The sequence below is a fragment of the Elephas maximus genome, chromosome 14, assembly GCF_024166365.1.
Source record: "Elephas maximus indicus isolate mEleMax1 chromosome 14, mEleMax1 primary haplotype, whole genome shotgun sequence".
NCBI lineage: Eukaryota > Metazoa > Chordata > Mammalia > Proboscidea > Elephantidae > Elephas > Elephas maximus.
This window is the reverse complement of record NC_064832.1, coordinates 30,393,769-30,419,904: the sequence shown is the minus strand read 5'-3', so window position 1 is coordinate 30,419,904 and position 26,136 is coordinate 30,393,769. Positions and strand designations below refer to the sequence as shown.

At 40.5% G+C, this 26,136-nt stretch overlaps 1 protein-coding gene across 4 annotated transcripts in view; it reads right to left on the bottom strand.

Annotated features, from left to right (window-relative positions):
* The window catches only part of RCBTB2 (RCC1 and BTB domain containing protein 2), a 54,092-nt gene that overhangs the window by 12,658 nt on the left and 15,298 nt on the right, over positions 1-26,136 (bottom strand). For all 4 annotated transcript variants that reach the window (XM_049853052.1, XM_049853049.1, XM_049853050.1 and 1 more), the window contains 8 exons: positions 24,419-24,585; positions 23,710-23,868; positions 23,467-23,574; positions 19,507-19,649; positions 10,949-11,139; positions 10,272-10,398; positions 6,361-6,500; positions 4,487-4,617 (listed from right to left, as the gene is read on the bottom strand). In XM_049853052.1, the coding sequence (XP_049709009.1) occupies positions 4,487-4,617; positions 6,361-6,500; positions 10,272-10,398; positions 10,949-11,139; positions 19,507-19,649; positions 23,467-23,574; positions 23,710-23,868; positions 24,419-24,585 (1,166 nt within the window). The remainder of the gene's footprint in view (positions 1-4,486; positions 4,618-6,360; positions 6,501-10,271; positions 10,399-10,948; positions 11,140-19,506; positions 19,650-23,466; positions 23,575-23,709; positions 23,869-24,418; positions 24,586-26,136) is intronic.

The following is a 26,136-nucleotide window of genomic DNA, read 5'->3' as shown; positions in this document are numbered from 1 at the left end:
CCAACATGAATACTAATGGCCCAGATCCTTCAGGAACGAAGGCTTGGGTCACCCCACCAGGCAAGGAACCATGACCAGCTAAGGTGCTTACTGAGCGTAAACAAAATACAGAATGGGTGGCAGAAGAAGATAGTTCTAAATACCTGCTAAAATCAAGTGACAAGTTGCAGAAACGAGGACTGTAATTGTTATGACTATTTCTTCCTTGCCTATGTGCAACAAATATTTTTGTTTTCTTCACCTTAAAATGTAAGATGTAAACAAGGCTAGTGCGTTTTTAGTTGTACATGTGTTAGTTGAATCATGTTAGGCAGAAAGTATGACCATTTATTTTGAGATTACATATGGTTTAAAGAGATGTATACAGGTGGCAAGTTAACAGTTGGTGGAATATGATGGTTAAGGTTCTGTGTCAACTTGGCTGGGCTATGATTCTCGCTGGTTTGGCAGCTATGTAATGATGTAATTACCTCCATGATGAAATCTGGTATGATGTAATCACCTCCATGATAAGATCTGCTGTTAGCAGCCAATCAGTTGAAAGGAAGTTTCCTTGAGGGTGTGGCTTGCATCCAATATATACAGACTTTCTGGCAAAGCTCTGTGGCTTTTGCTTGCTCTGGATCCTGCAGACTTGAGCCCACAGCTTGCCATACTGCAAGCCAAACTTGGAATTGGTTGGCCTCTGCAGCCTGTGATCCAGCAGCCTGCTGTCTGACCTGCCAGTCTTGAATTCATCAGCCCCTGCAGCTACGCGAGTGAGGAGAAGCCTCCAGTCCTGATGCCTGACCTCTGGACTTGGGACTTTCCAGCCTCTACAACTGCATGAACCATTTCTTTGGTATAAATCTTTCTCTCTCTCTCTCTCTCTCTCTATATACATACACATGCTTCACTGGTTTTGCTTCTCTTGAGAACCCAGCCTAAGACACTTACTGTACTTTTAGTGCCTAGAATAGTGCTGTGTGTATAAGAGACACTAAGTGAATATTTGTTGAATCAATGAATGAATATTGCTGATTTTAAAATATGGGAGACAACAGAGAATTATAATTAAAAGTGTGGTTTTGAAATCTCTCCAATTTTGGATTGAGTTCCAGCTTCACAATTTACTAGCTTACTAAGAATTTACTTAATCTCTCCAGACCTCAGTTTCCTCATTTGTAAATCAGAACTGATAAAAATGCTTATACCTTATAAGGTTGTTTCGAGAATTAAATGAGACTTGAACTGTGCTTAAAACAATCCCCGGGTCATGTTATGTACTAAGTGGTAGTCATTATTTTAGCACATCTAGCATAAGGGACAATAATTTGGTAGCTCAAAGAGCCCATTTCTTGCATGATTATTAGTCATTAGATGAATATAATTAAACACACTGCTCTTTATTTTTGTTGCTGCTGCTGTTAGGTGCCATCGATTTTTGACTCACAGTGACCTCATGTGACAGAGCAGAACTGCCCCATAGAGTTTTCTAGGCCATAATCTTTATGGAAGCAGATCAGCAGGTTTTCTCCTGTGGAGCAGCTGGTGGGTTCAAACTGCCAACCTTTCAGTTAGCAGTGGCATGCTTAACCATTGCACCACCAGGGCTCCTCTTTATTAAAACTTTTATTTTATATTAAGAATATATGCAATTTTTTACTTATAGTCTATTATACTAATTTAGGGTACAATAATTAACTGGACAAGTGGTAGTACAATAAAAAAAAAAAGTGTCTCTAAAAGACAGTGTCTCTATTTCCAAAGTTAAATATGCATTAAACAAACATTTAATGAGCGTCCACTACGCATCCCACTACGCTAGGCCCTGGAGATATGGTTTCGAACAAAACAAAGTTCCTGCCCTCCCTCAAGAAGCTTACATTCTAGAAAACAGAAGGGTGCAAGGTAACCATACAAATAATTCACATAAATAGGGAATATAGAAAAGTCTTAGAAATCAATCCTGCTTTGGTGGGAAATGATGAGTGCCACCATCTCGACATCTGAAGTATCCCACCAGAGTATTATCATGCCTATGACTTTAAAGAACAAACTCCAGAAAAGCACATATATTTTACCTGGCCAAGAAGCATTCTGCTTGAAAGTGGCCAATGTATTATTACCTTGATGAAATACAAACACACTACACTATGCTTTTAAATATCACTGTTTCAAGGTGTTATTATGTAGTCATCAAAATTTTTCTTTCCAGATTTTTTTAAATGTTAAGTAAAAAAAACCTGAACTTCAAGTATTTAGAGATATATACATATCATAACCTAGAAAAAAATCAGAAGCTGTATGAAAATGTTCACGCTCTCTGGTTGATAGGTCACTTCCTCCCTAAGAGTTTTTGTATTTTTCCACATTTTCTCTAATAAGTATATTATTATTTATATAACCCCTAAAATGTCCCTGTTTTTTGACCATAGTAAAACATATCCTTACAACCAAAAGGAAAATGACTGATAACTCCAAGAAGTGATGGCCTGTTTCCTAAAGATTTGTCTCAAAGAAAGGTTTTCTTTCCTTTCTTCTCTATTAAAACAATACATGGTCACTGTAGAAAGCTCAGAAAATACAAACAAGAGAGGGAAATAAAAATCATCCATAATCCCACTACAGAGAGATAACCACTGACTATACTTTTTAATCTTTTTTTATGTAGATAATGAATTTCAGACTTTTTTTATCTAGGTATTTACAGTAAAAAAAAAAAAAAAAAATCATAGTTTTTTACTTAATGATGTATCTTGAGTAGCTGCCTAATTTCATGGTACTGACATTCCACAGTTTAAATAGTTCTCTACTGTTCGCATTGACTTTTTCTAATTTTTCAAAATTATAAACAATAGTGCAGTGAACATCTTTAAAGTCAAATCTTTGTTCAAATTCATGATTACTTCCTTAAGATAAATTCCTACAAGTGAATTCCTTAGTTTAAAAGTGTTACATCTTTTAGGCTTTTAATACATATTACCAAATTGCTCTTCAGAAAGGCTGTACCAATTTGTACTCTCCTACGCAGTTTATATTTATATAAAAGTCTGAGGAAGGAAATGACTCATCAACCAGAGAGCATGAGCATTTTCATACAGCTTCTTCTGATAAAGAAAACAAAAATCCTCACAACTGGACCAATAAGCAACATCGTGATAAATGGAGAAAAGACTGAAGTTGTCAAGGATTTCATTTTACTTTGATCCACAACCAACACCCATGGAACCAGGGGTCAAGAATCAAAAGATGCACTGCACTGGGCAAATCTGCTGCAAAAGACCTCTTTAAAGTGTTGAAAAGCAAAGATGTCACCTTGAAGACTAAGGTGCACCTGACCCAAGCCATGGTATTTTCAATCGCCTCATATGCATGTGGAAGCAGGACAATGAATAAGGAAAATTCAAGAAGAATTGACAGCTTTGAATTGTGGTGTTGGCGAAGAATAGTGAATATGCCAGGGACTGCCAAAAGAACAAACAAATCTTCTTGGAAGAAGTACAATCAGAATGCTCCTTAGAAGCAAGGATGGTGAGGCTACATCTTACATACTTTGGACATGTTATCAGGAGGGATCAGCCCTCGGAGGACATCATACTTGGTAAAGTAGAGGGTCAGTGAAAAAGAGGAAGACCCTCAACGAGATGGATTGACACAGTGGCTGCAACAATGGGCTTAAGCATAATGACAATTGTGAGCATGGCACAGGACTAGGCAGTGTTTCGTTCTGTAGTACACAGGGTCGCTATCAGTCAGAACCGACTTGATGGTACCTAAAAACAACAACAGGCAGTTTAGGAAAATACCTATTTTTCTGATCCTGTGGTGCAATGGTTAAGCACTCAGCTGCTAATCAAAAGGTCACCAGTTCCAACCCACTAGCAGCTCTAAGGGAGAAAAGATCTGGCAACCTCTTCCCATAAAGATTACAGCCTAGGAAACCCTATGGGGCAGTTCTACTCTGTCACGTGGGGTCACAATGAGTCAAAATCAGCACATAAGAACATATTTCTAAATATATATTCCATGGTTTGACAAATGAAAAATTATACCTTGTTTTCACTAACATTTTTTATTTGTTGATACAGCCATTTGTTCTTTGCTCCATTTTTTCAAACGATCTGTTCATTTTTTTTTTAAGAACTATACATTAACTGTGTTAAACCTGCACCATTGTATACTGTAATATTTTTCCCAGTGTATCATTTACCTTCTAATTTTCTGATATCATCACTTTCTCACTTTCTCTATGGTATTATTTTTTGGTGTATACAGGTTTTTGGATAGATGTTCTTCTAATCTTTTTGAAATGAGATTTCAAACCCTTTACGGTTTCTCCCACGACGGCCACCCTAAAATATAAGTATTCACTTACATTTTTTCTAGTACTTTTGTTAATTTTTTATATTAAATCTTTAATCTACCTAGGGCTTACTTTAGCTTAAGTCGACCTGTGACTTTATTTTTCCAGAAGGTAAGTTAGGCAACAGAGTGGTTTCCTCACCTGAGCCTCGTATTTCACAGCGGCAGAGAGCAGAGCAATGGCATTCTCCTCACAGATTCCTTGCTTGATGGTTTGTTGGCAGAGCTTTTTCAAACGATTTTCTCTATAAAATGTCGCCAAATCTAGCAATCCTGGTGGAAAGAGGTGTTTATTAGGAAGAATGATTTCCAGCATCCTGATTTAAACTCTCAACCATTTACAGATGGTTTTTAACATTATTTTTAAAATAATACTTAACAAAGAGCTATGTAAATTCAATAAAGACTGGCACTGACTTACACTCTGAGTGTTTGCTTTTACCCGGGAACACAGCAGAAGTGAGCTAATACAGTACACGAACAACTAATCGCTGAAAAATAGGGGCACATTGAAAATGGCTGTAATATTTTTCTTAGAAAATAAAGAAAAGGGGTGCTCCTCTAATTATCCCTCATCTGGGGTATTAGTATGTCCTCATATGGTCACTTCCATCAGCACATACACAAGCGGTAACAGCACCCATCTTTAAAAAAAAGAAAGAAAAACCTTTCATGGATGTATGTCCGCCTCCTACTGAAAAAAAAAAAAAAAAGAAGTAAACCAGTTGCTGTGGGCCCAATTCCAACTCATGGTGACTCCATATGTGTCAGAGTAGAAATGTGCTCTATACGGTTTTCAGTGGCTGATTTTTCTGAAGGAGATCACTAGACCTTTCTTCCAAGGTGCCTCTGGGTGGACACAAACCTTCAAGCTTTTGGTTAGCAGCTGAGCATGTTAACTGTTTGCACCACCCAACGACAGTAATTAAGTAAGAACGTTTTGACATTTCATCTATCTCGTACTTTATCTACCAATCTTTTTTTTGGGGGGGGGGGGTTTGGTATTTTATTTATTTATTTTTTTACTGATGAAGGTTTACAGAACAAACTAGCTTCTCGTTAAACAGTTAGTACACATATTGTTTTATGACGTTGGCTAACAACTCCATGACACGTCAACATACTCCCTTCTCAACCTTGGGTTCCCTATTACCAGCTTTCTTATCTGCTCCCACCTTCTAGTCCTTGCCCCTGGGCTGGTGTGCCCCTTTAGTCTCATTTTGTTTTATGGGCCTGTCTAATCTTTGGATGAAGGTTGAACCTCAGCAGTGACTTCATTACTGAGCTAAAAGGGTGTCCAGGGGCCATGCTCTCAGGGTTTCTCCAGTCTCTATCAGACCAGTAAGTCCAGTCTTTTTTTTGTGAGTTAGAATTTTGTTCTACATGTTTCTCCACCTCTGTCCAGGACCCTCTATTGTGATCCTTGTCACTGCAGTCAGTGGTGGTAGCTAGGCACCATCTAGTTGTACCAGGCTCAGTGTTGTGGAGGCTGTGGTAGTTGTGGTCCCTTAGTCTCTTGGACTATTCTTTCGCTTGTATCTTTAGTTTTCTTCATTCTCCCTTGCTCCTGAAGGGGTGCGACCAGTGGAGTATCTTAGATGGCTGCTCACAGGCTTTTAAGACCCCACACGCTACTCACCAAAGTAGAATGTAGAACATTTTCTTTATAAACTATATTATGCCAATTGAGCTAGATGTCCCCGAGACCAAAGTTCCCACAGCCCTCAGCCCAGCAATCTGGTCCCTCAGGGAGTTTGGATGTGTCTATGGAGCTACCATGACCTTGCCTTGTACAAGTTGGGCTGGATTCCCCAGCATTGTGTACTCTCTTACCCTTTAGTTCTACCAGTCAATCTTTGTATGAAGACATAACAGGGAAAAGGGTGGGTTCAACACACAGAAAAAACACTACTCCTGTGATTATCCCACAGTGACCTTCTTTTAAGGCTCTGAGAACCCATCTTGTCAGTTTCTCAACATTTTGCCCATTCCTCAGTAGGATCATGCAGTCATTACCTATAGCCTCCCCGGGAGAGAGGCTGATGCTGTCAGTGTACAGGTATTCCAGGAAAGCTCGGTAAACAGGGTATGAAAATTCACTCATTTCTACAATCTCATCCTCATTGTTTTCCAGCGAAGAACGAAAATGTTCACACCTTAAGGAAAAAAGAAACATCAAATCCTAGCATCTGGGCAAGAGCCAGAGGCCTTCCTCAGAGGGCTTAAAAAAGCAGAAAACTAAGAAGTAGAGGAAAGGAAAAACACCAGCATCATTCATGATTTTCACAAGCTGCACTTTCATTTCCTCATCCTGCCTCCTCCCTTTCTTTGTGTTGAAGTTTTAACACAATCATTTATCCACTGAAGTCTTCAAATGCAGCCTGGAGACAGGGCCGTTACCTCCTGGCACAGCCCCCCCACCACATCTATCAGCCTTTGTAGAAAGCAATGGAGTTTATTTTTATAAACTCTGAGTAATTTTATGTCTTTGACCCCTCTTCATGAAGGTTTCTGTCCTGTAATAACAGTGAACAAATATTGCATAGGCTGACCTTACAAAGAGGTGAACTTGAGACTAAAATGCATATTGAGTTTGCAATTCACTGACTTAGGATTCAAATATCTGTTATACAATGTGAATGAATTTCAAAAACACTGTGCTAAGTCAAAGAAGCTAGATGCAAAATACATGTCATCTGATTCCATTCATAGAAAATGTTAACTCATCACCAGTGGCAAAGGCAGATCAGTGGCTTCCAAGGCTGGGGGTGGAGGGAAGGATGGACAACAAAGGAGCATGAGGGATCTTTGAGAAGTGATGGAAAAGTTCGCCATCTTGATTCTGGCAGTGGCTTCACAGGCATGTATGTCTGTCAAATCTCGTTTAACTGCACACTTTCAATGGATACAGGTGATGGCACATAAATTATACATCAATACATTTGATTTTTCAAAAATCTCTAAAGAATAAAGTAGGAGACATCACACTCCCCAATCTCAGAACCTACTATACATGCACAGTAGTCAAAACACCCTGCTACTGGTACGACGACAGACACAGAGACCAATGGAACAGAACTGCGAACGCAGAAGTAAATCCATCCACCTATGGACGGCTGATTTTTGACAAAGGGCTGAAGTACATTAAATGTGGAAGAGAAAGTCTCTCTAACAATTGGTGCTGGCAAAACTGGATATCCATTTGCAGAAAAATGATACAAGATCCTTACCTCACACCATACACAAAAACTAACTCAAAATGATGTGAAACCTAAAACGATAAAGATCATGGGAGAAAAAACAGGGACAACACTAGGGGCCCTAATGTACAGTAAATAGAATACAAAACATAACTAAAAGTGCATAAATACCAAAAGATAAACCAGATAACTGGATCTCCTAAAAATTAAACACTTATGCTCATCAAAAGATTTTACCAAAAGAGTAAAAAGAGAACCTACAGACTGGGAAAAAATGTTTGACTGTGACAGGTTTAATAAGGACCTAATCTCTAAAATCTATAGAATACTTCAACACCCCAACAACAAAAAGACAAATAATCCAATTAAAAATGGGCAAAGAACATGAATAGACAACTCTACCAAAGAAGACATTCAGGTGGCTAACAAACACATGAAGAGACGCTCGTGATCATCAGCCATTACCCAGAACCCAGTGCCGTTGAGTCGATTCTGACTCATAGTGACCCTATAGAGAGATGCAAATCAAAACTATAATGAGATACCATCTCATCCCAGTAATAAAATAGAGAACAACAAATGCTGGCAAGATTGTGGGGAGATTCGAACTCTTACACACTGTTGGTGGGAATGTAAAATGATAGGACCACTATGGAAAAACAGTATGGCACTGCCTTAAAAAGCTAAAAACAGAATTACCATACGATCTACCAATCCCACTCCTAGGTATATATCCTAGAGAAATAACAGCCTCAACACAAATAGGCACATGTTCACTGTAGCATTATTCACAATAGCAAAAAGATGGAAACAATCTAAGTGCCCATCAATTGATGAATGCAAAATCAAACTGTGGTACATATACACAATGGATACTACGCAATGATAAAGAATAATGATGAATCTGCAAGACATCTCACAAAATGGATGGATCTGGAAGACATTATGCTGAGTGAAATAAATCAATCACAAAAGGACAAATAATGTACGAGACCACTATTGTAAAAAGGCAAGAAGAGGTTTACACACAGAAAGAAACATTCTTTGATTGTTACCAGGGATGGGAAAAGGAGGACAGGAGAATCACTAACTAGATAGTAGACAAGTGTTAATTCTGGTGAAGGGAAAGGCAATACACATATGGGGGAAGTCGGCACAACGTGACCAAGGCAAAGGAAGACACTGTGAGGTATGCAAAAATAAAGGGCAATTACAGTAAATTCTATAACACATACAATCCTGCAACAACAGTAATAACAAACAATAATTTGTGAATAGATACACAGGTTAATATGTATGCTAAATACATGAGGGAAGTCATATGAGAGTATACCCACGTACATATATAGGTATGGTTGTGGATATTTCTACATATATATTTGTAAAGGCTAAGGACCATGGTCTCAGGGGATATTTAGGTCAACTGGCAGCACAGCTCATAAAGAAAATGTTCTACATTCTAGCCTGGTGAGTAGTGTCTGGGGTCTTAAAAGCTTGTGAACAGCCATCTAAGCAGCAACTATCAGTCTCTTCTCGCCTGGAAAAAAGGACAATGAAGAAAACCAAAGACTCAAGGAAGCAATTAGTCCAAAGAGCCAATGGCCCACACCAACCACAGCCTTCACTAACCTGAGACCAGAAGACTAGTTGGCGCCAGGCTACCACTACCCACCACTCTGACAGCGATCACAGCAGAAGATCCCGATTAGGATGGGAAAAAATGTAGAAGAAAATTCAAGTTCAAAAAAACAAACCAGACTTATTTGTCTGAAAGAGACTGGAGGAACCCTTAACACTATTGCCCTATGACAATTTTCTAACTCGAAACTGAAGACACTCTCAGAGACCATCTTTCCCAAATAATAGATGGGGCTATAAAACAAAAACACCCTTGAAAAATGTGCTCCTTAGAACAATCAACTGTACGAGACCAAAAGGGTAACATTTGCCTAAAACCAAAGATGAACAAGCAGAGAGAGGCAGGAAAGCCGGAAGAATGCAAACAGGGAACCCAGGTAGGAAACAGGGAGAGTGTTGACACACTGCGGGGATTGTAACCAACATCATGGAACAAGCTGTATAAGAACCATTGATTGGAAAACTAATTTGCTATGTAAACTTCCACCTAAAGCACAATAAAATGTTTAAAAAAAGAAATTAAATAGAATTCAAACTAACAAAAAAAAATCTCCAGATTAGCTTCACCTAAGACCTTGATGGTCTAACAAAGCCATCTTGTTTCTTTGTTTTTGTTTTTTCTTTCTAAAGCATCTGTAAGTTCAGTATCCCACAGCTGATTAAGAATAGGGACTATCATGGGCTGAGTACAGGTCCCAGTTAGGGACGCTTCCTGATGTTGAAGAACTAAATACAGCATTCACTATACAGAACATGCTCAAAAAATGCTAGCTTCTGCTCTCCAATGCCAGAGTGCACATGTTCTTTTTAAAGTCCTCTTGATGAATGAACCACGAATGAGTGAATGAATGGTTATGGCACTTTCCCCTGAACCATGGTCCCCGCGCATGCCACATGGCCTGTATTTTCTTGTTTCGTGTGTAACATACTGCCTCTAGCTTCACTGCACGCTCATTATGGGGAAAACAAGGCTTTACGTTTTTCAAAATTACTGAAGTGCTTAGCATTGTTTCCCAGACATTTAGAAAATAATTACTGAATCAATGGATTTAGCCCAATTCTCAAAAAGAAAAAAAATATATTTCTTACCTAATTTTGAGAAGGACTTTGTGTGCATAAATATACTTTCCATCAACTAAAAATTTCAGGTCTGCAGTGTCGGGGTTGTCAAATTCCCTTTTCAGTGACTCGGCCACTGTGAGGTGCCCGTCTGGTTCTAAGGGAGTGACGAGAATGGTTTTAGAATCAGCTGTGGACACAATGAAAACGCAGACCAGACACAACACTGCCGGCTGCTGCCTGTGAAAATGCCCATTCACTGAAATAAGTGTAGTCACGACCACATACTAACGACAACATCGCAATAATGCCTCTTCTCCCCCAAATAGATTAGCATCTCTGTAATTATTAACGAAAAGAACCTCACATATCTGCTCATGAATTTGACAAAACAACTAAAGTCCCAGACTACTTCACAAAAGGAAATTCTTAATACTTGAGCAAATATATCAGCTAAAAATAAAATACATAGTTTTGCAGTAAGATTAAAAAGCAGTGAAATAAAATGACTTTTAATTTGGTATGGGTGCTTGGTTTCTCATACCTTTAAGAAAATTAATCAATCAACTTAGTTGCCTTTCACAGAAGCAGAGGGTAATGCGTAAGATGAAAAAGCACTTAACCCCCACCCTGACTATGAAAATAAAAGCACCAGGGTTCCCATCCTAGTTTTCAGGTCATCACCAGACAGACAACCATCAGCTCACCCACGGAGAGGAGGCGCCACGTGACGGCAGGAGTGGCAAAGCAGGCGAAGACATCGTCTGTGCAGGAGAAGCGGGTGAGGTGAGGCAGAGTGACTGACTGGCCACGACACTGGCCCCACATGTACACGTTCCCTCCCTGGGTCTTGGCAGCAGAGGTGTGGGTGGAGTGACAGGCTGCAATCTCGATAATTCTAAGGTCACAAACAAACATCAAGTAAACACAGGGGACAGAAACAGCACGTTGACTTCTCTTTCCCTAGGCTTAACTGATTTAGGGCATCATAAACTTAACTTACACCAAAGAAAAAAGACCTATGCACCTAAGCCCGCTGATGTGTAGTCATGTCTGACTCATAGCGATCCTACAAGACAGAGCAGAACTGCACCATAGTTTCCAAGGTGCAACTGGTGGACTGGAATTGCTAACCTTTGGTTAGCAGCTGCTCCTTGGAAACGCTAAGGGGTAGTTCTACTCTGTAGTATAGGGTTGCTATGAGTCGGAATTGATTCAATGGCAACAGGTTTGGGTTTTTACGTACCTAGTCTTCCAAATTTGCAGCCACCAGACCATAATTTACATTTAAATCCTAGTACAATGGCATTTATGTCTCAGGAAGATCTGCCTGTTAACACTTTTAGCCAGTAGGCCTACAAAATATGCACCATCCCATTTTGGAATAATAGTACAATCAAAGAAACTGGAGGAAAAAACAAAACAAAAAAGGTGATTTCATTTTCTTTCCTAAAGGCATTACTTATTGAAGTCGATAATGAAGATGTGGACCATCCTGACCCAGGGTCAATAAATTAAGATCTGAATCAAACTTCTGCCTATCTTAGGGTTGAACAGAGCATCATGCTGTGGGTGGCACAGCGGCCTCAGTAGTTCCACCTCCCTGGGCTGTGTCCTCTGAGCCCCCAGAGTGGTGTGCTGAGACCACCACATGGTGGACTCTACTGCTCTAAGTTCATGGTTGGCTGAAAGGTAGTTCTAAAACACTTCCTCATGGGGAACACTGGGGCATTGCTTCGGAAATAAGTAACTTCTCTATGAGAATAAACCACCATACAGACTCAAAGAAGACAGTCCACACTTTATTTTCCCCCAAGCAAGGTCCCCATCTTGATTTTGCCACAGTAGGAAACAGTACCAGCATCCTCAGTGACTTAGGCTCAGAACTTCAGAGTCACCTTTGACTTCTTACTCTCCCTCCCCACCTACTAGTTTCTACAAAATACCAATTGACAAATAACTTTCTTTGTAATGTCTCCCATCTGCCACTTCTCTGCCACCACCGTAGGTTAGGCAGACCCCACTGAAACAGCCGGCTAGGCTTTCCGTGCCTTAGGCTTTTCCTCACCTCTGACCCACGCTGCACGGTACTGGTAGGTTAATTAATCATGCTCCTGAAACACCATTCTCATCAGTGCTTTCAACCCTTCAGCGGCTTCCCACAAGAAAAAGTCCAGACACCCGGCATTCCAAGGCCTTCTGTAACTTGGCTTCCCCGATCTCCAGCTTTCTCTCAGATCACTTTTGTCCACGCACCCTGTGTCCCACAAACACATGAGCTCACTGCCCCTCAGTGTCTTTACTCACAGTTAATGTCTGGGCAAGCTCCCTGCCTCACAAATCCCAGCCATTTTTAAGGCACAGTTCAAACAGCCCTGAAGCAAGAGGCCTCTCGCTCACGTGAGCTCTTGTACCACTTCCTGTCCACACCTCTCCAGCCCGGCCCTGTTACCTTTTCAGGGGCATGTGTCTTACCCATTCCGCTAGATCACAAGTTCTTAGCAGGTAGAGTCACTGGCTTTTTTCTCGCTCCTTAAGCACCTAGCGGAAACCCTGGTGGTGTAGTGGTTAAGTGCTACGGCTGCTAACCAAAAAATCGGCAGTTCGAATCCACCAGGCACTCCTTGGAAATTCTATGGGGTAGTTCTACTCTGTCCTATAGGGTCACTATGAGTCAGAATCAACTCGATGGCAACAGTTTGGTTTTTTTTTTTCTAAGCACCTAGCATGATGTCTTACTACATACAGATTTGCAAGTCATTTTATTAACTAGTTTGGGGAAGACTCAACAGCGTAGAACAACTGAGGATAGCGTAAGATCTCACTGGCCAAGGGGTTACAATTGAAGGGTAGAGCTCTTTCTCCACTGCCTGTGTTAATAAGGATGTTTTCCAGTAAATGAGGGAGGTGGTCATCACACAACCTGGAGATGATAGTGTCATCTTGCCTCTTTCTCTCATGTGTGGCCCAGTAATTTCACTGATTTATCACAGGACAACTTTAAGCTCTTGAAAACCACCAAAGCACTGGAGGGAAGAGGCTCTGACGTATCACAGTGGGCAGCAAGGGCTATGGCATCACACAGACCTGGGTTTCATTCAAACTGTTTGAATCTTACTCTACCATCCGGCCATTTGGCCACGGGAACGTTACTTAGCCTCTATGAGCCTCAGTTTCATCACGTTACAAGACTGCTGTGTGAAAATTAAATAATAAAATGGCTGCTAAGAGCAAGTACGACGTCTTGTATTGAATAAGAATAGGGTGTTCTTTTTATTTGTTGTTTTATTGTGGTATAAATAGTATTGTCTGTTGTTGTTAGCTGCCATCAAGTCAGCCCCCGACTCATGGCAACCCCATGCACAGCAGGATCGGACAGTTGTCATCCACATGGTTTTCACTGCCTAGTTTTCAGAAGCAGATTGCCAGGCCTTTCTTCCTAGTCTATCTCAGTCAGGAAGCTCTGCTGAAACCTCTTCAGCTTCATAGCAACACACAAATCTCCACTGACAGGTGGGTGGTGACCGCACATGAGGTGCACTGGCTGGGAATCAAACCCAGGCCCCCTGCACAGAAGGTGAGAATTCTACCACTGAACCACCACTCCCTGGGTAAAAATAGTAGGAGGTTCTTAATATTACTACTACTATTCAGCATTTAAAGTGACAAAGCCCTCCTTATGTAGAGACTGTACATTTCTAATGACCAATTCAGATTAGGAAGACCTCCCCAAGAAGAGCCCTTTCATGGCATTTGCATGGCTACGTCAGTCAATTGGCTCCAACCTCAAATACAGTGCTTGCAAAAGAGCCCTGCCCAGAGGGGAAAAATGGTTGATACTGTTTGGCATCTTAATAAGCACGTTCTTTTCATCAAATAAAGAAAAGGGGGGGGAGAGGGGCAGGAAACAGAATAAATACACTGATTCAAAGAAAAGACCAGCTACTAGAACCACTGATTTTACTGACAGCTCTCACCATCACACCCACATATGAGCGGGAGCAAAACAGTTCATTTTTGGGTGCCTGGCGCAGTGGAGGAAACCCTGGTGGTATAGTGGTTAAGTACTACAGCTGCCAACCTAAAGGCTGGCAGTTCGAATCCACCAGGCGCTCCCTGGAAACTCTATGGGACAGTTCTACCCTGTCCTATAAGGTCACTAGGAGTTGGAATCGACTTGACGGCAATGGGTTTGGGTTTGGTGGGTGCAGTGGACAGGAATGGGCTGGGAGTCAGACAGCAGCTTTGAGAGGCCAAGTTACTGGAACACTTATAAACCAGTCTCCTTGTCTGTTTTACAAAGAAGGTCAAGAGAGCAGAAGACCAGGCAGTGATTACCTCACAGGCCTGAGGTGAAGAGGAAACAAAAGCCGGCGCCCAGCACAGTGTCCGGGCATTCAAAACCTGCTTCCTTCCTAGGCTGAAATGCTTAACAGCTGTGGCTGGAGATCTGCGGCCCGCCCTGCGGAGCTCATGATCTAGCTGGAGAGAGAAGCTGCAAAGCTGCGAAATTACAGACAACTCCCAAATAGCCTCAGTGTGTGCTCCGGGAGTGAGGGAAACCAGCTGGGGGCTCCTCAGGGAATGTTTACCACAAAGGGAGCGTAGCTGGACTGCAAGTGCTTTGGAACGGACACAGAAACAGAGTAGAGAATATTATGCAGAAAGAAATGCGTGAGCAAGTGGGGAGGCACAGGGTAGCCACAGCAAGACTAGGGAGAGGGTGTAACACCAACAGGGCCTAATTGTGGGGAGCAGAGAGCAATAAGGTTTTGAGGGCCAGTGGTGTCAGTCTTGATTCCGAGGCTGAAGATTTGATCTGACTTGACAGGCAAACTGGTAACACCTCTGCAGCCAAGGCCACGATGTGAGAAAAATGGTGTTCTCAGAAAGATTAATCTGGCAACAGCGTGCAAGATGAATTGAAAGGGAGAGAAAGAACAGCCTGGAAGGTCAGCTGGGAGAGGCTGATGGGTATGGAGACGTCACATCCAAGCCACAATGCCAAGAATGATGGTGGCCTTTGAGGTCAATGCAGAGGAAGGAGAGGTGTCAAAGACTGCCCCAGGAGTACGAGTCTACGAAAACACAAGTCTGATGGTACTGAGGGATTGGACACAGAGCTGGTCTGATGGCGGGGCTGGGGGTTCAACATACAGGTATCTAAGCAGTTAGATAAAAGAAAAAAAGATCTATATTTTAACCACTTTAGTTCTAAAAGAATCTGGTATACTCTGGGGGGTTAGTACAGCCCAACAAACAATGTTTAGATAAATATTAATTAATTAATTAATTAATTAATTAATATTGCCCTCTTCATATCTAAGCACTTATACAATGACTTACTAGACACAGGTTTTTAATTCTTTGAGTAAACTTTATGCCCTTTGAAAGACCACTTAAAATGATAGAAACTATCCTCATGGTGACCCCATGTGTGTCAGAGTAGAACTGTGCTCCACAGGGTTTTCAATGGCTGATTTTTTGGAAGGGGATCACCAGGTCTTTCTTCCAAGGTGCCTTTGGGTGAAATGAACCTCCAACCTTTCGGTTAGCAGCTAAGAGCGTTAACCATTTACACCACCAAGGGATTCCAAAATGATGGATAGCCTCCCTTTTTCCTGAGATTGTTCTATGAAAAACGTAACTGACTAGAATACAATAGAGCCCTTCTGCTAAACTACCCAACATAAGAGAATCAAAATAATTTAAACCTAGGTGCTGTGCATACACACTCTTCCTATGTCCACTTCTGAAATGCTTACTATTATTAGTCTTTTGAAGGGAAGCAGCCTTGGCCAGCACAGGAGCTGGTGAGCCTGAGGCAGAGACACTGTTGAGGAGAGTGGCTGCGGCAGGCAGGGCAGAGTCAGGGCGCCGGAGGCAGCACCACAGACACGCAGCCTTTCCTCAGCTGGGATGTTTACCTGGAACACCTAGCTCCACTGGGGAAGCCAGGGGTGGGGCACAGGCGTGGCTGACCACAGCAGCTGCTACAGGAAGGAGACTGCAGAGAGTTTAGAGGAAACCTTCAGGTCAAAGCTCAGAGCTGGGGACACTGCCTAAGGCCGTCTTCTTTTCCATCTGACTCACACCAATGACCAGATTCTGAAGGCAGCTTTCCCAGTCTGACGTGCAGTCAGTGGCTGTAAACTGAGCTAACCTTTACTGCCAGGCTATCTGGCATATTTCATACCTTATTTTGTAGCCAATCTTGAAAAATGACTACGTGTTCATCACAAACATGTCTGCTTTGTGCCACCTGAAGGGAATGATCCACAACCACAGAGCTTAGCGGCGGTGAAGTACTAGAAACAAAGGAGCAACAGCGTGAGAGAGAGTGTAGACAGGAGACAATGACAGGGTGAAAAGGGAAAAGGCAGTTTGTGAGGGAGAAGAATGAGGTAGAAGAAACAGTGGTGCTAAAAAGGCCCAGAGCAGCCAGTCCCAATCTGAGTTTTGTAACAAACCAAATTTTTGCCAATTACCTCAGAAACTCAAAAACAATTACCTCAACAAGTCACAAAATTCTCAAAAATTCAAGGCAAAGCTAGTTTTAAATCAGTTTAACTTTTTTTAACAGAACTTTAAGAACAAAGACACAAATGCTGGTAAATCAAATACCAAGGTATTGAAACTTCAAATAGACTGGGAATGATGAGGTTGTTAGAAGACAATCACTAAACTAACCATTTTAAGTATTAAAAATTAAAATTTATGTGAACACAAATTGCTGACAAATATTGTTCATCATAAATACACCTCTCTAAAAAAGATTTTTAAAAGATTTTCCTTGGGTTGTTGCTTGAGCAAAGACTCCGGTGTACGTAGATTTTTATTCTCCACCTTCCTGTGAAAAGGCAAGTAAGAACTCAAGATCCACCCCAGCCCAAATTCAATCCTATTGTTACTAATAGAGCTTTCCCATAATGGGTCCCAAAAGAGTCAGAAGTAAGGTTCCTGCCAAGATAAATCATAACGAATTCGTAAGACTTCAGTCACTGAAAAGGGTGCATGGCTGCAGAACAAGTCTTAGTGAGACTTACACACTCCTCCCTTGAAAAGTGTGTGTGACAGGGCTGGACGAAAACTGCAAGCTCAGAAATCGCCACGTGAAAGTGAACTGAGAAAAGCAGGAATATTTCACTCAAAACATTCATCTATAACTTCTATAGCCCAAGTAAAGTTTATGTGAACAATAAGAACCTAGTTCTTTCTACTTTTTGACATTTATTATTAAAAATAATTACCCTCTGCTGCCAGTTAAGGAAGCTGGCCCTCACAGAGCTCACTGCCCTGTGGCTCTGCCTTTCTCCCACCTTGCTACCCTACAAGTCCTTGAAGTGGATGGAGTCTGAAGACCTGGACTGTCATTCTCCATCAGTGACTAGCAGGGTAACCCGAGGCAAGTCCCCCATTGGGCGGATGGCCACAGACTCTGAGAGTCCAGGCCAGATGAGTTAAAGTTTATGGTAAGTGTGAAAGAACCATAAAAATGGTAACCAGCTGCCACAGAGTCAATTCCCACTCATGGCAGCCCCATGTGTGTGAGAACAGAACTGTTTTCAATGGTGGATTTTTTGCAAGATCGCCAAGCTCCTTCCCAGGCACCTTTGGGAGAACTTGAACCTCCAACCTTTTGGAGAGCAGCCAAGTGAGTTAACCCTCTGCACCACCCAAGGACTCCTATGGTAGCCAAATAAAAACCAAACCTGTTGTCGTGGAGTCAATTCTAACTCATAGTGACCCTACAGGATAAAGGAGAACTGCCCCATAGGGTTTCCAAGGACGGTTGGTGGATTCCAACTGCCAATCTTTGGGTTAGCAGCAACAGTTCTTAACCACTATGGCAACTACCTTAATATACAGTTTTTATTTGCTCCTTTAACACTTCTTGATTCTTCAGTCTAAGTATAAAACACCCCTAGTGACTGGATTTGCTAGCCTGAGGCATTCTTCTGATTATTCAAAGCCTCAGGGCCATCCCTCCTCTTTTTATTGAGAACCTCCGAACTACCTTTCAGAAGAAATGCAAATGGCATGCTGCATTTACCTGTGCCAGTTCCTGACCCACAGCTACCTCCCATCAACTCCAATTCCTAAGAGGGCAAGGATCTTATTCTAAAATTTTGGGGGGAAAAAAAACAAACGTTTTATTTGACTTACTTAATATAAACTAAATAAAATCAGCCAGGTTCACAATACTCAAATGAAAACCAAGTACTGTGGCTGAAAAATGACAATCTTGGCTCCTCACTTTCACTACATAATCCAATGGAAGACCATCAGAGAACTGCATATAAATGCAAGATAACTGATTTATCCACGTATTTATTTTTAAATCAAATATAATAAAAACTGGTATGTGAAATAAAACAAACCAAAAACCCATTGCTGTCCAGTTGATTCCGACTCATAGCCACCTTACAGGACAGAGTAGAAATGCCCCATAAGGTTTCCAAGGAGCAGCTGGTGGATTCGAACTGCCGACTTTTTGGTTAGCAGCCAAGCTCATAACCACTGCACCATCCGGGCTCAGTGAAATAAAAATAGCAGTATTAATTTCTAAAGTGACTGCAACCCTGGTTTAAAAGAAAAGATAATGGAATGTTTTTGCTCCTTACTACAGTGTCAGCAAATGAATATGGCCATGCTTGGGAAATTCAAAAGCTCTTCAAAAATTTTATTAGGATAATTTGGAAAATAATTACTTACCACAACCTTGTGAACAAAACTAAGTATGAACTTTCTAGTCATTTTACTCTTCCTCATAGGGACAGTTTGGGAGTTAAAGTAATGAAATAATCCTATGCTTTTTAACTGGCAAATTTCCTAAATAGCTGAGTGACTTCCTTTATACCCCTTCTGAGGTACTTTCCTCAGGATAACTGTGCTACAGAAGACAGAGCTCAACCATTATCAACTTCCTCTTAGGAATGTAAATCAGAAAACACAGATGAGGGAAAGGGGGACTGTGTGAGGGAGAAGTGTCACCTACAACAGCTGCTGGCGGCTTAGTCATCCCAGTTTATGTAGAGTAGCTAGCTGTTAAGAGGTATAGATATGTGTAAATGAAGAATAGAATATTTAACATATAGTCAACCTCCCCAACAATTCAAAAGCCAATTTTTAATAAAGAGTGAATGTTCTATTAAAGCAAGAATATTATAACACCAGCAATAAATTTCCCACAACTCTGTATCATGTCTACGTTCTGTTTATTCCCTGACGAACACTGCGGTTATTGTGAAAATGCGTGCATTACCTGTCCTTTTCCACACTGATAGGGGTAGGGTAGGACTGGTTGCTTTTATTGCCAGTGCCCAACTGGCCATAAGAATTTGCTCCCCAAGCATACACTTGGCCTTCATCTGTTAATACTAATGTGTGTGCGTAGCCACAGGCAACCTGGGGGGAGAAAAACCAAGTCCGCTCAGGCCTGCAAATAGAAGGAAATAATGCTTTCACAGGGTAGGCTAAGACTCCAACATGAGAGCAAGAAAGGTACGGCAATAAGTTAACCAGTAACCCTACAGAACTCTAGCTTTGGCCACAGATCTTGCCAGAATTACAGTAAGATCAACGTGAGCATCTTGCTCAGACCCACTTGACTCGGCTTTAATATGGCATCCATTATCCTGACATGGGTCAAGAGGCGTGTGAGGTGAATATAAACCAAAAAAACTACAACAGTTGCCACTGAGTCAACTTCAAATCATGGTGACCCCATGTGTGTGAGCACAGAACTGTGCTCCATAGGGTTTTTAATGGCTGGTGTTTTGGAAGCAGATAACCATGCCTTTCTTTTGAGGCACCTCTGGGCAGATATGAAATGCCAACCTTTCAGGTCATAGCTGAGCACTTAACCATATGTGCCACCCAAGGACTCCATGAGGTGAATAAATACATGACATAAAAAATTTTATTTTTAAATTATTATTATTTAATAAACTTTTTTCTGATTATAAAATAAAATATGTTCCAAGTGAAAAATATAGAAAACTACAAATAATTAAATAATCTCAAGATCGACAAATAGCAATCCTCCAAAGTATGCCAAGGTTTTTTCTCTATTTATATATGGATATAGAAATACGTACCTATATCTTTTTTTAATTGTGCTTTAAATGAAAGATTACAGTTCAAGTTAGTTTCTCATACAAAAATTTATACACACATTGTTACATTACCCTAGCTGCTCTCCCTATAAGGTGACGGCGCGCTCCTCTTTCCACCCTGTATTTCCTATGTCCCTTTCTGCCTTCTCATCTCACCTCTGGACAGGAGCTGCCCATTTAGTCTCATAAAAATTTTTTTTTTTTTTTTATCTACTTGAGCTAAGAAGCACACTCTTCACCAGTATCATTTTATGTCTTATAGTCCAGTCTAATCTCTGTCTGAAGAGTTGGTTTCGGGAATGGTTTCAGTTTTGGGCTAACAGAGAGTCCGGGGTCCATGTCTTCTGAGGTCCCTCCAGTCTCAGTCAGACCAGCGAGTCCGGTATTTTTACTAGAATTTGAGTTCTCCATCCCGCTTTTCTCTTCTTCCATCAGGGACTCTCTGTTGCGTTCCCTATCAGAGCGATCATGGTGGTAGCTGGGCACCATCTAGTTCTTCTGGTCTCAGGCTGATGGAGTCTCTGATTTATACCTCTTATGCTCATATTTCCCTTGTGTCTTTGGTGTTCTTCATTCTCCTTTGCTCCAGGTGGGATTGGGAACAATTGATGTATCTTAGATGGCCACTTGCTAGCTTTTAAGACCCCAGATGCCACTCACTAAAGTGGGATGCAGAAAATTTTCTTATACCAATTGACCTACATGTCCCCTAAAACCATGGTCTCCAGACCCCTGCCCCTGCTACTCTGGCCTTCAAAGTGTTTGACTACTCAGGAAACTTCTTAGCTTTTGGTTTAGTCCAGCTGTGCTGACTTTCCCTGTATTATGTGTTGTCCTTCCCTTCACCTAAGACAATTCTTGTCTACTGTCTAGTTAGCGAATACCCCTCTCTCTCCCTCCCCAAACTCGTAGCCATCAAAGAATGTTTTCTTCTGTGTTTAAGCTTTTCTTGAGTTCTTATAATAGTGGTCTCATACAATATTTGTCCTTTGCGACGGACTAATTTCACTCAGCATAATGCCTTCTCGATTCCTTCATGTTATGAGATGTTTTGCGGATTCACTGCTGTTCTTTGTGGTTGCATAGTATTCCATTGTGTGAATTTGTTTATCCATTCATGTGTTGATAGGCACCTAGGTTGCTTCCATCTTTTTGCTATTATAAAGTGTTGCATTGAACATGGGTGTGCATGTATCTGTGTGAGGGCTCTTATTTCTCTAGGATATATTCCAAGGAGTGGGGTTGCTGAATCGTACGATACTTCTAACTTTTTAAGGACACACCAAATCAATTTCCAAAGTGACTGTACCATTTTACATTCCCACCAGCAGTATATACCTGTTCCAGTCTCTCCACAACCTCTCCAACATTTATTATTTTGTGTTTTTGGATTAAGGCTAGCCTTGTTGGGGTGAGGTGGTACCTCACTACAGTTTTGATTTGCATTTCTCTAACGGCTAATGATCGTGAGCATTTCCTCATGCATCTGTTAGCCTCCTGAATGTCTTTTTTGGTGAAGTGCCTGTTTGTATCCTTTGTCCATTTTTTAATTGGGTTATTTGTCTTTTTGTTGTTGAGGTTTTGCAGTATCTTATAGATTTTAGAGATTAGACCCTAATCAGATTTGTCATAGCCAAAAAATTTTTCCCAGTCCGTAGGTTGTCTTTTTACTATTTTGGTGAAGTCTTTGGATGAGCCAAAGTGTTTAATTTTTAGGAGCTCCCAGTTATCTAGTTTCTCTTCTGGTGTTTGTGCACTGTTAGTAACGTTTTGTATTCTGTTTATGCCATGTATTAATGTTCCTAGTATTGTTCCTATTTTTTCTTCCATGGTCTTTATTGTTTTAGATTTTATATTTAGGTCTTTCATCCATTTTCAGTGAGTTTTTGTGCATGGTGTGAGGTATGGTTCTTGTTTCATTTTTTTGCAGATGGATATCCAGTTATGCCAGCACCATTTGTTAATGAATATGTCTTTTCCCCAATTAATGGACTTTGGACCTTTATCAAATATCAGCTGCTCATAGGCTGATAAATTTACATCTGGATTCTCAGTTCTGTTCCATTGGTCTATGTATCTGTTGTTGTACAAGTATCAGGCTGTTTTGACTACCGTGGCAGTATAATAGGTTCTACAATCAGGTAGAGTGAGGCCTCCCACTTTGTTCTTCTTCTTCAGTAATTCTTTATTTATCTGGCCTCTTCCCTTTCCATATGAAGTTGATGATTTGTTTCTCCATCTCATTAAAAAATGCCACTGGAATTTGGATTGGGATTGCAATGTATCTGTAGATGGACTTGACAGAACAGACATTTTCACACTGTTGAGTCTTCCTATCCATGAGCAAGGTATGTTTTTCCATTTACGTAGGTCTCTTTTGGTTTCTTGCAGTAGTGTCTTGTAGTTTTCTTTGTATAGGTCTTTTACATCTCTGGTTAGATTTATTCCTAAGTATTTTATCTTCTTGGGGGCTACTGTAAATGGTATTGTTTTGATGATTTCCTCTCGGAAGTTCTCTTTGTTGGTGTACTAGTTTTTTTTTTTTTAATAACCATATTGTAAAATCAGTTCTGTACCTTGTTCTTTTTTACTTAACATTACATATAGCACTTTCCCATATCATTAAAAATTCTCTGTAAACATCATTTTTCTGCCTGGACAATATTCAATCATATGGTTGTGGTATAATTTATCGGATCATTAACTTATTATTTGATTAGATAAACTATGCTACATCTGTTGTTCTGTGATTAAAGTTATCAAATTTTTGCTATATTTATTAACTAACTCTTTAAGTGACTTTCTCTTTGGTTCCTTTAGGACAATTCCCTAGGAGTGGAATTACAGACAAAGGATATGAATATTGTTAAGGCCCTTGATACATACTGCCAAATTTTCTTTGGGCGAGGTTGTAACAATTTATGACTGCGTACGACAGTGGCCTAGAAATATAAATTTTCTGAACGTGCACAACTGAATTCAGGGAAAAGGAGCTTTAAGCTTTACTCCAATAAAGACATCCAAGCAGCTAAACTTCTCATCCTGCTATCTTTGTTTGTCCTGCAGACTTAAACACACACACACACAGAAACCAAGAGTGGACGTACCCGCTGGACATGAATGCCTTGCAAAGCTGCTACTCTACAGGGGGTTGGCTGGTTGCCACTGCTGCCAAGTCCAAGCTGCCCATTTCCATTGTAACCCCAGACATAGACCTGCGAGAAAACAAGAAACTTAATGCCCAAGAAAGATAAGAGCAACCAAGTTCTATGTTATGAGAAACACGCCATGCTGGCACGACACAGATAAGCAAATATTCATTAAACAATTAATGAAAATAACTATCTTACCTCCCCAGCATCCACTACTGCCATGGAGCACATCTGCCCACATGCTATGTTCACGACTGCTTTGTTCTGTAAGCAGCCAGTGACTCTTCGAGGGATTGGCTGATTTGCTGTGGATCCAGATCCTACCTGTCCAGAGTTATTATAACCCCAGGCAAATACCTATTAGAAAGACGAGAGAAACAAGTAAAACACATCATCTTAGAAAGTGTCTCAACTGGGTACTAACAGACACGACACCTCCCCTTTCCTCGCAAAGTGTTGCATATACATTAATTCTTACAACAAAGGCAGAGAAATTTTTATAAAATTCTTTCTTACATAATGGGCTGTTTTACAAAATCAAGTTATAGTGTTATCTACACAAACTAGCAGTAATAATTATTGTCAGATATCATGTAACACTTGTAAAAACATCTTGGACTCAGTCATATTTTCCAGCACCTTGGGGTTTTCTTTTTGCAAACAACTCCCTTCCACTATAGCAATATGGAAAGAAAAATACACCTTTTTAAATTTTAGTTATTTAAATCCTTACTACATATTGGAAACACCATAATATAAGCACCATCGCTATTAATTACTACCAAAAATACGAGTGAATTTGAGGGACATGGTTATTCTAATCAAATGATATTTCCGGGACTACTACAAGAATCTATATAATCTTAATGAAACAAAAATCAGCGATATTTTTGCTGACTAGTCTCACCTCTCCATCAGACGTTAGCACCAGAGAATGGTAGGATCCACAGGCAACTTCAATGACTTGTTTGTTTGACAAGTTAGTGGAGATGTAAGAAGGTACTAAGCCATGGTTAGTTGTCCCATTGCCCAGCTGGCTATAAGCATTGTGACCCCAGGTAAAGACTTCTCCTTCTGAAAATAAAGACAGCCAGGTAATCATTATACAAATATGTATATAGTTTCTACAAATGGAAACTAAAAATTCAGATTCAAAAAGCTAATCAGCTGCCCTATTCCACCAAACTCATTCTATAAAAGAATACATTTGGGAAGTTTAAACTGCATTCTACCTCAAAGCACCAAGATGAAATTTAAAAGCAGGCAGCTATAATGGCTGGATGATAGGCTTTTAATGAACAGCAGAGAAAAGGCTGCTCAAAATGATGGAAAAAAGTATTAGATTGAAAGTAAAAGATTGTAAGGTCACTTAATCTCCTTGGGCCTTAATTTTCTTCTCTTATAAAAGGATCACAAGGTAATTCTAAAAATCGTTATTATATTATTTATTGTACAATATACACTCAAAAATGGAAACCCTGGTGGCGTAGTGGTTAAGTGCTATGGCTGCTAACCAAAAGGTTGGCAGTTCAAGTCCACGAGGCTCTCCTTGGAAACGCTATGGGGCAGTTCTACTCTGTCCTATAGACTTGCTATGAGTCGGAACTGACTCAACAGCAACAGGTTTGTTTGTTTCTTTACATATTCAGAAAAGTTCATAAAACATGTATGTACAGTTTCATAAATAATTATAAGGCAAACATCCATGCAATTATCACCAGGTCAAGAAAAAAACCCTTATGGTCACCCTGAAGCCCCTGACATATGTATCCTGAATAACAGTCTAGTTTTTCCTTCCTTCTCTCCTTCTTCCCTCCCTTCCTCCCTTTTTCTCTTTCTTTCTCCCTGCTTTGCTTAGAGTCAAGGTGTTCCTCTGTCCAGTCCCCTGGAGATGAGGAGAGTGTAGCCCTTTGTGACCCCAGCCTCACGTGAGCAGTTTTCTATTGCAGCAATGTTAAGCAGAGCTTTGACTGTGACCCCCTCCCCTCATCAGTCCATCCAAACCACAACTCAGTTTAAGTGGACAGGGAGACGCTTTTAAGGCAAAGGTACTTCAAGTTCCCTTCTAACCTCTTACTTAGTTCATTAAAAAGAAAAAAATAAAAACCCAATTGCCTTCTAGTTGATTCCAACTTATGGCTACCCTATGTGTGTCAGAGTAGAACTACGCTCCATAAGGTTTTCAATGGCTGGTTTTTTGGAAGCAGATCGCCAGGCCTTTCTTCTGAGGTGCCTCTGGGTAGACTTAAACCTCCAACCTTTCGGTTAGCAGCCAAGTGCATTATCTGTTTGCACCACCCAGGGACTCCATGCTTCCTCTCAAATTTAGCCTAATTCCTTCCTACCTTGTAAGTGCTCTGATGCCTTTATAAAGCCTTTCAAAAATATTTTATCTGGAATTTTTAGTTGTTTTCAATGAAGATGTGCTCTATCTCATCTAACAAGCCATTACCAGAATTCAGAAATCCCTAAAACTTACTTTTTTAATGTGAAATAAATACATAAAAGTATTTATAAAATTTATTTACCGTTTAAAGAATACTCATAAAACGAATACTCAGCTTAAGAAAAACTCTAAGGTATGTTTCAGTTCAAATCTCTTATTAGTCTAAGTTCAGGAAACAG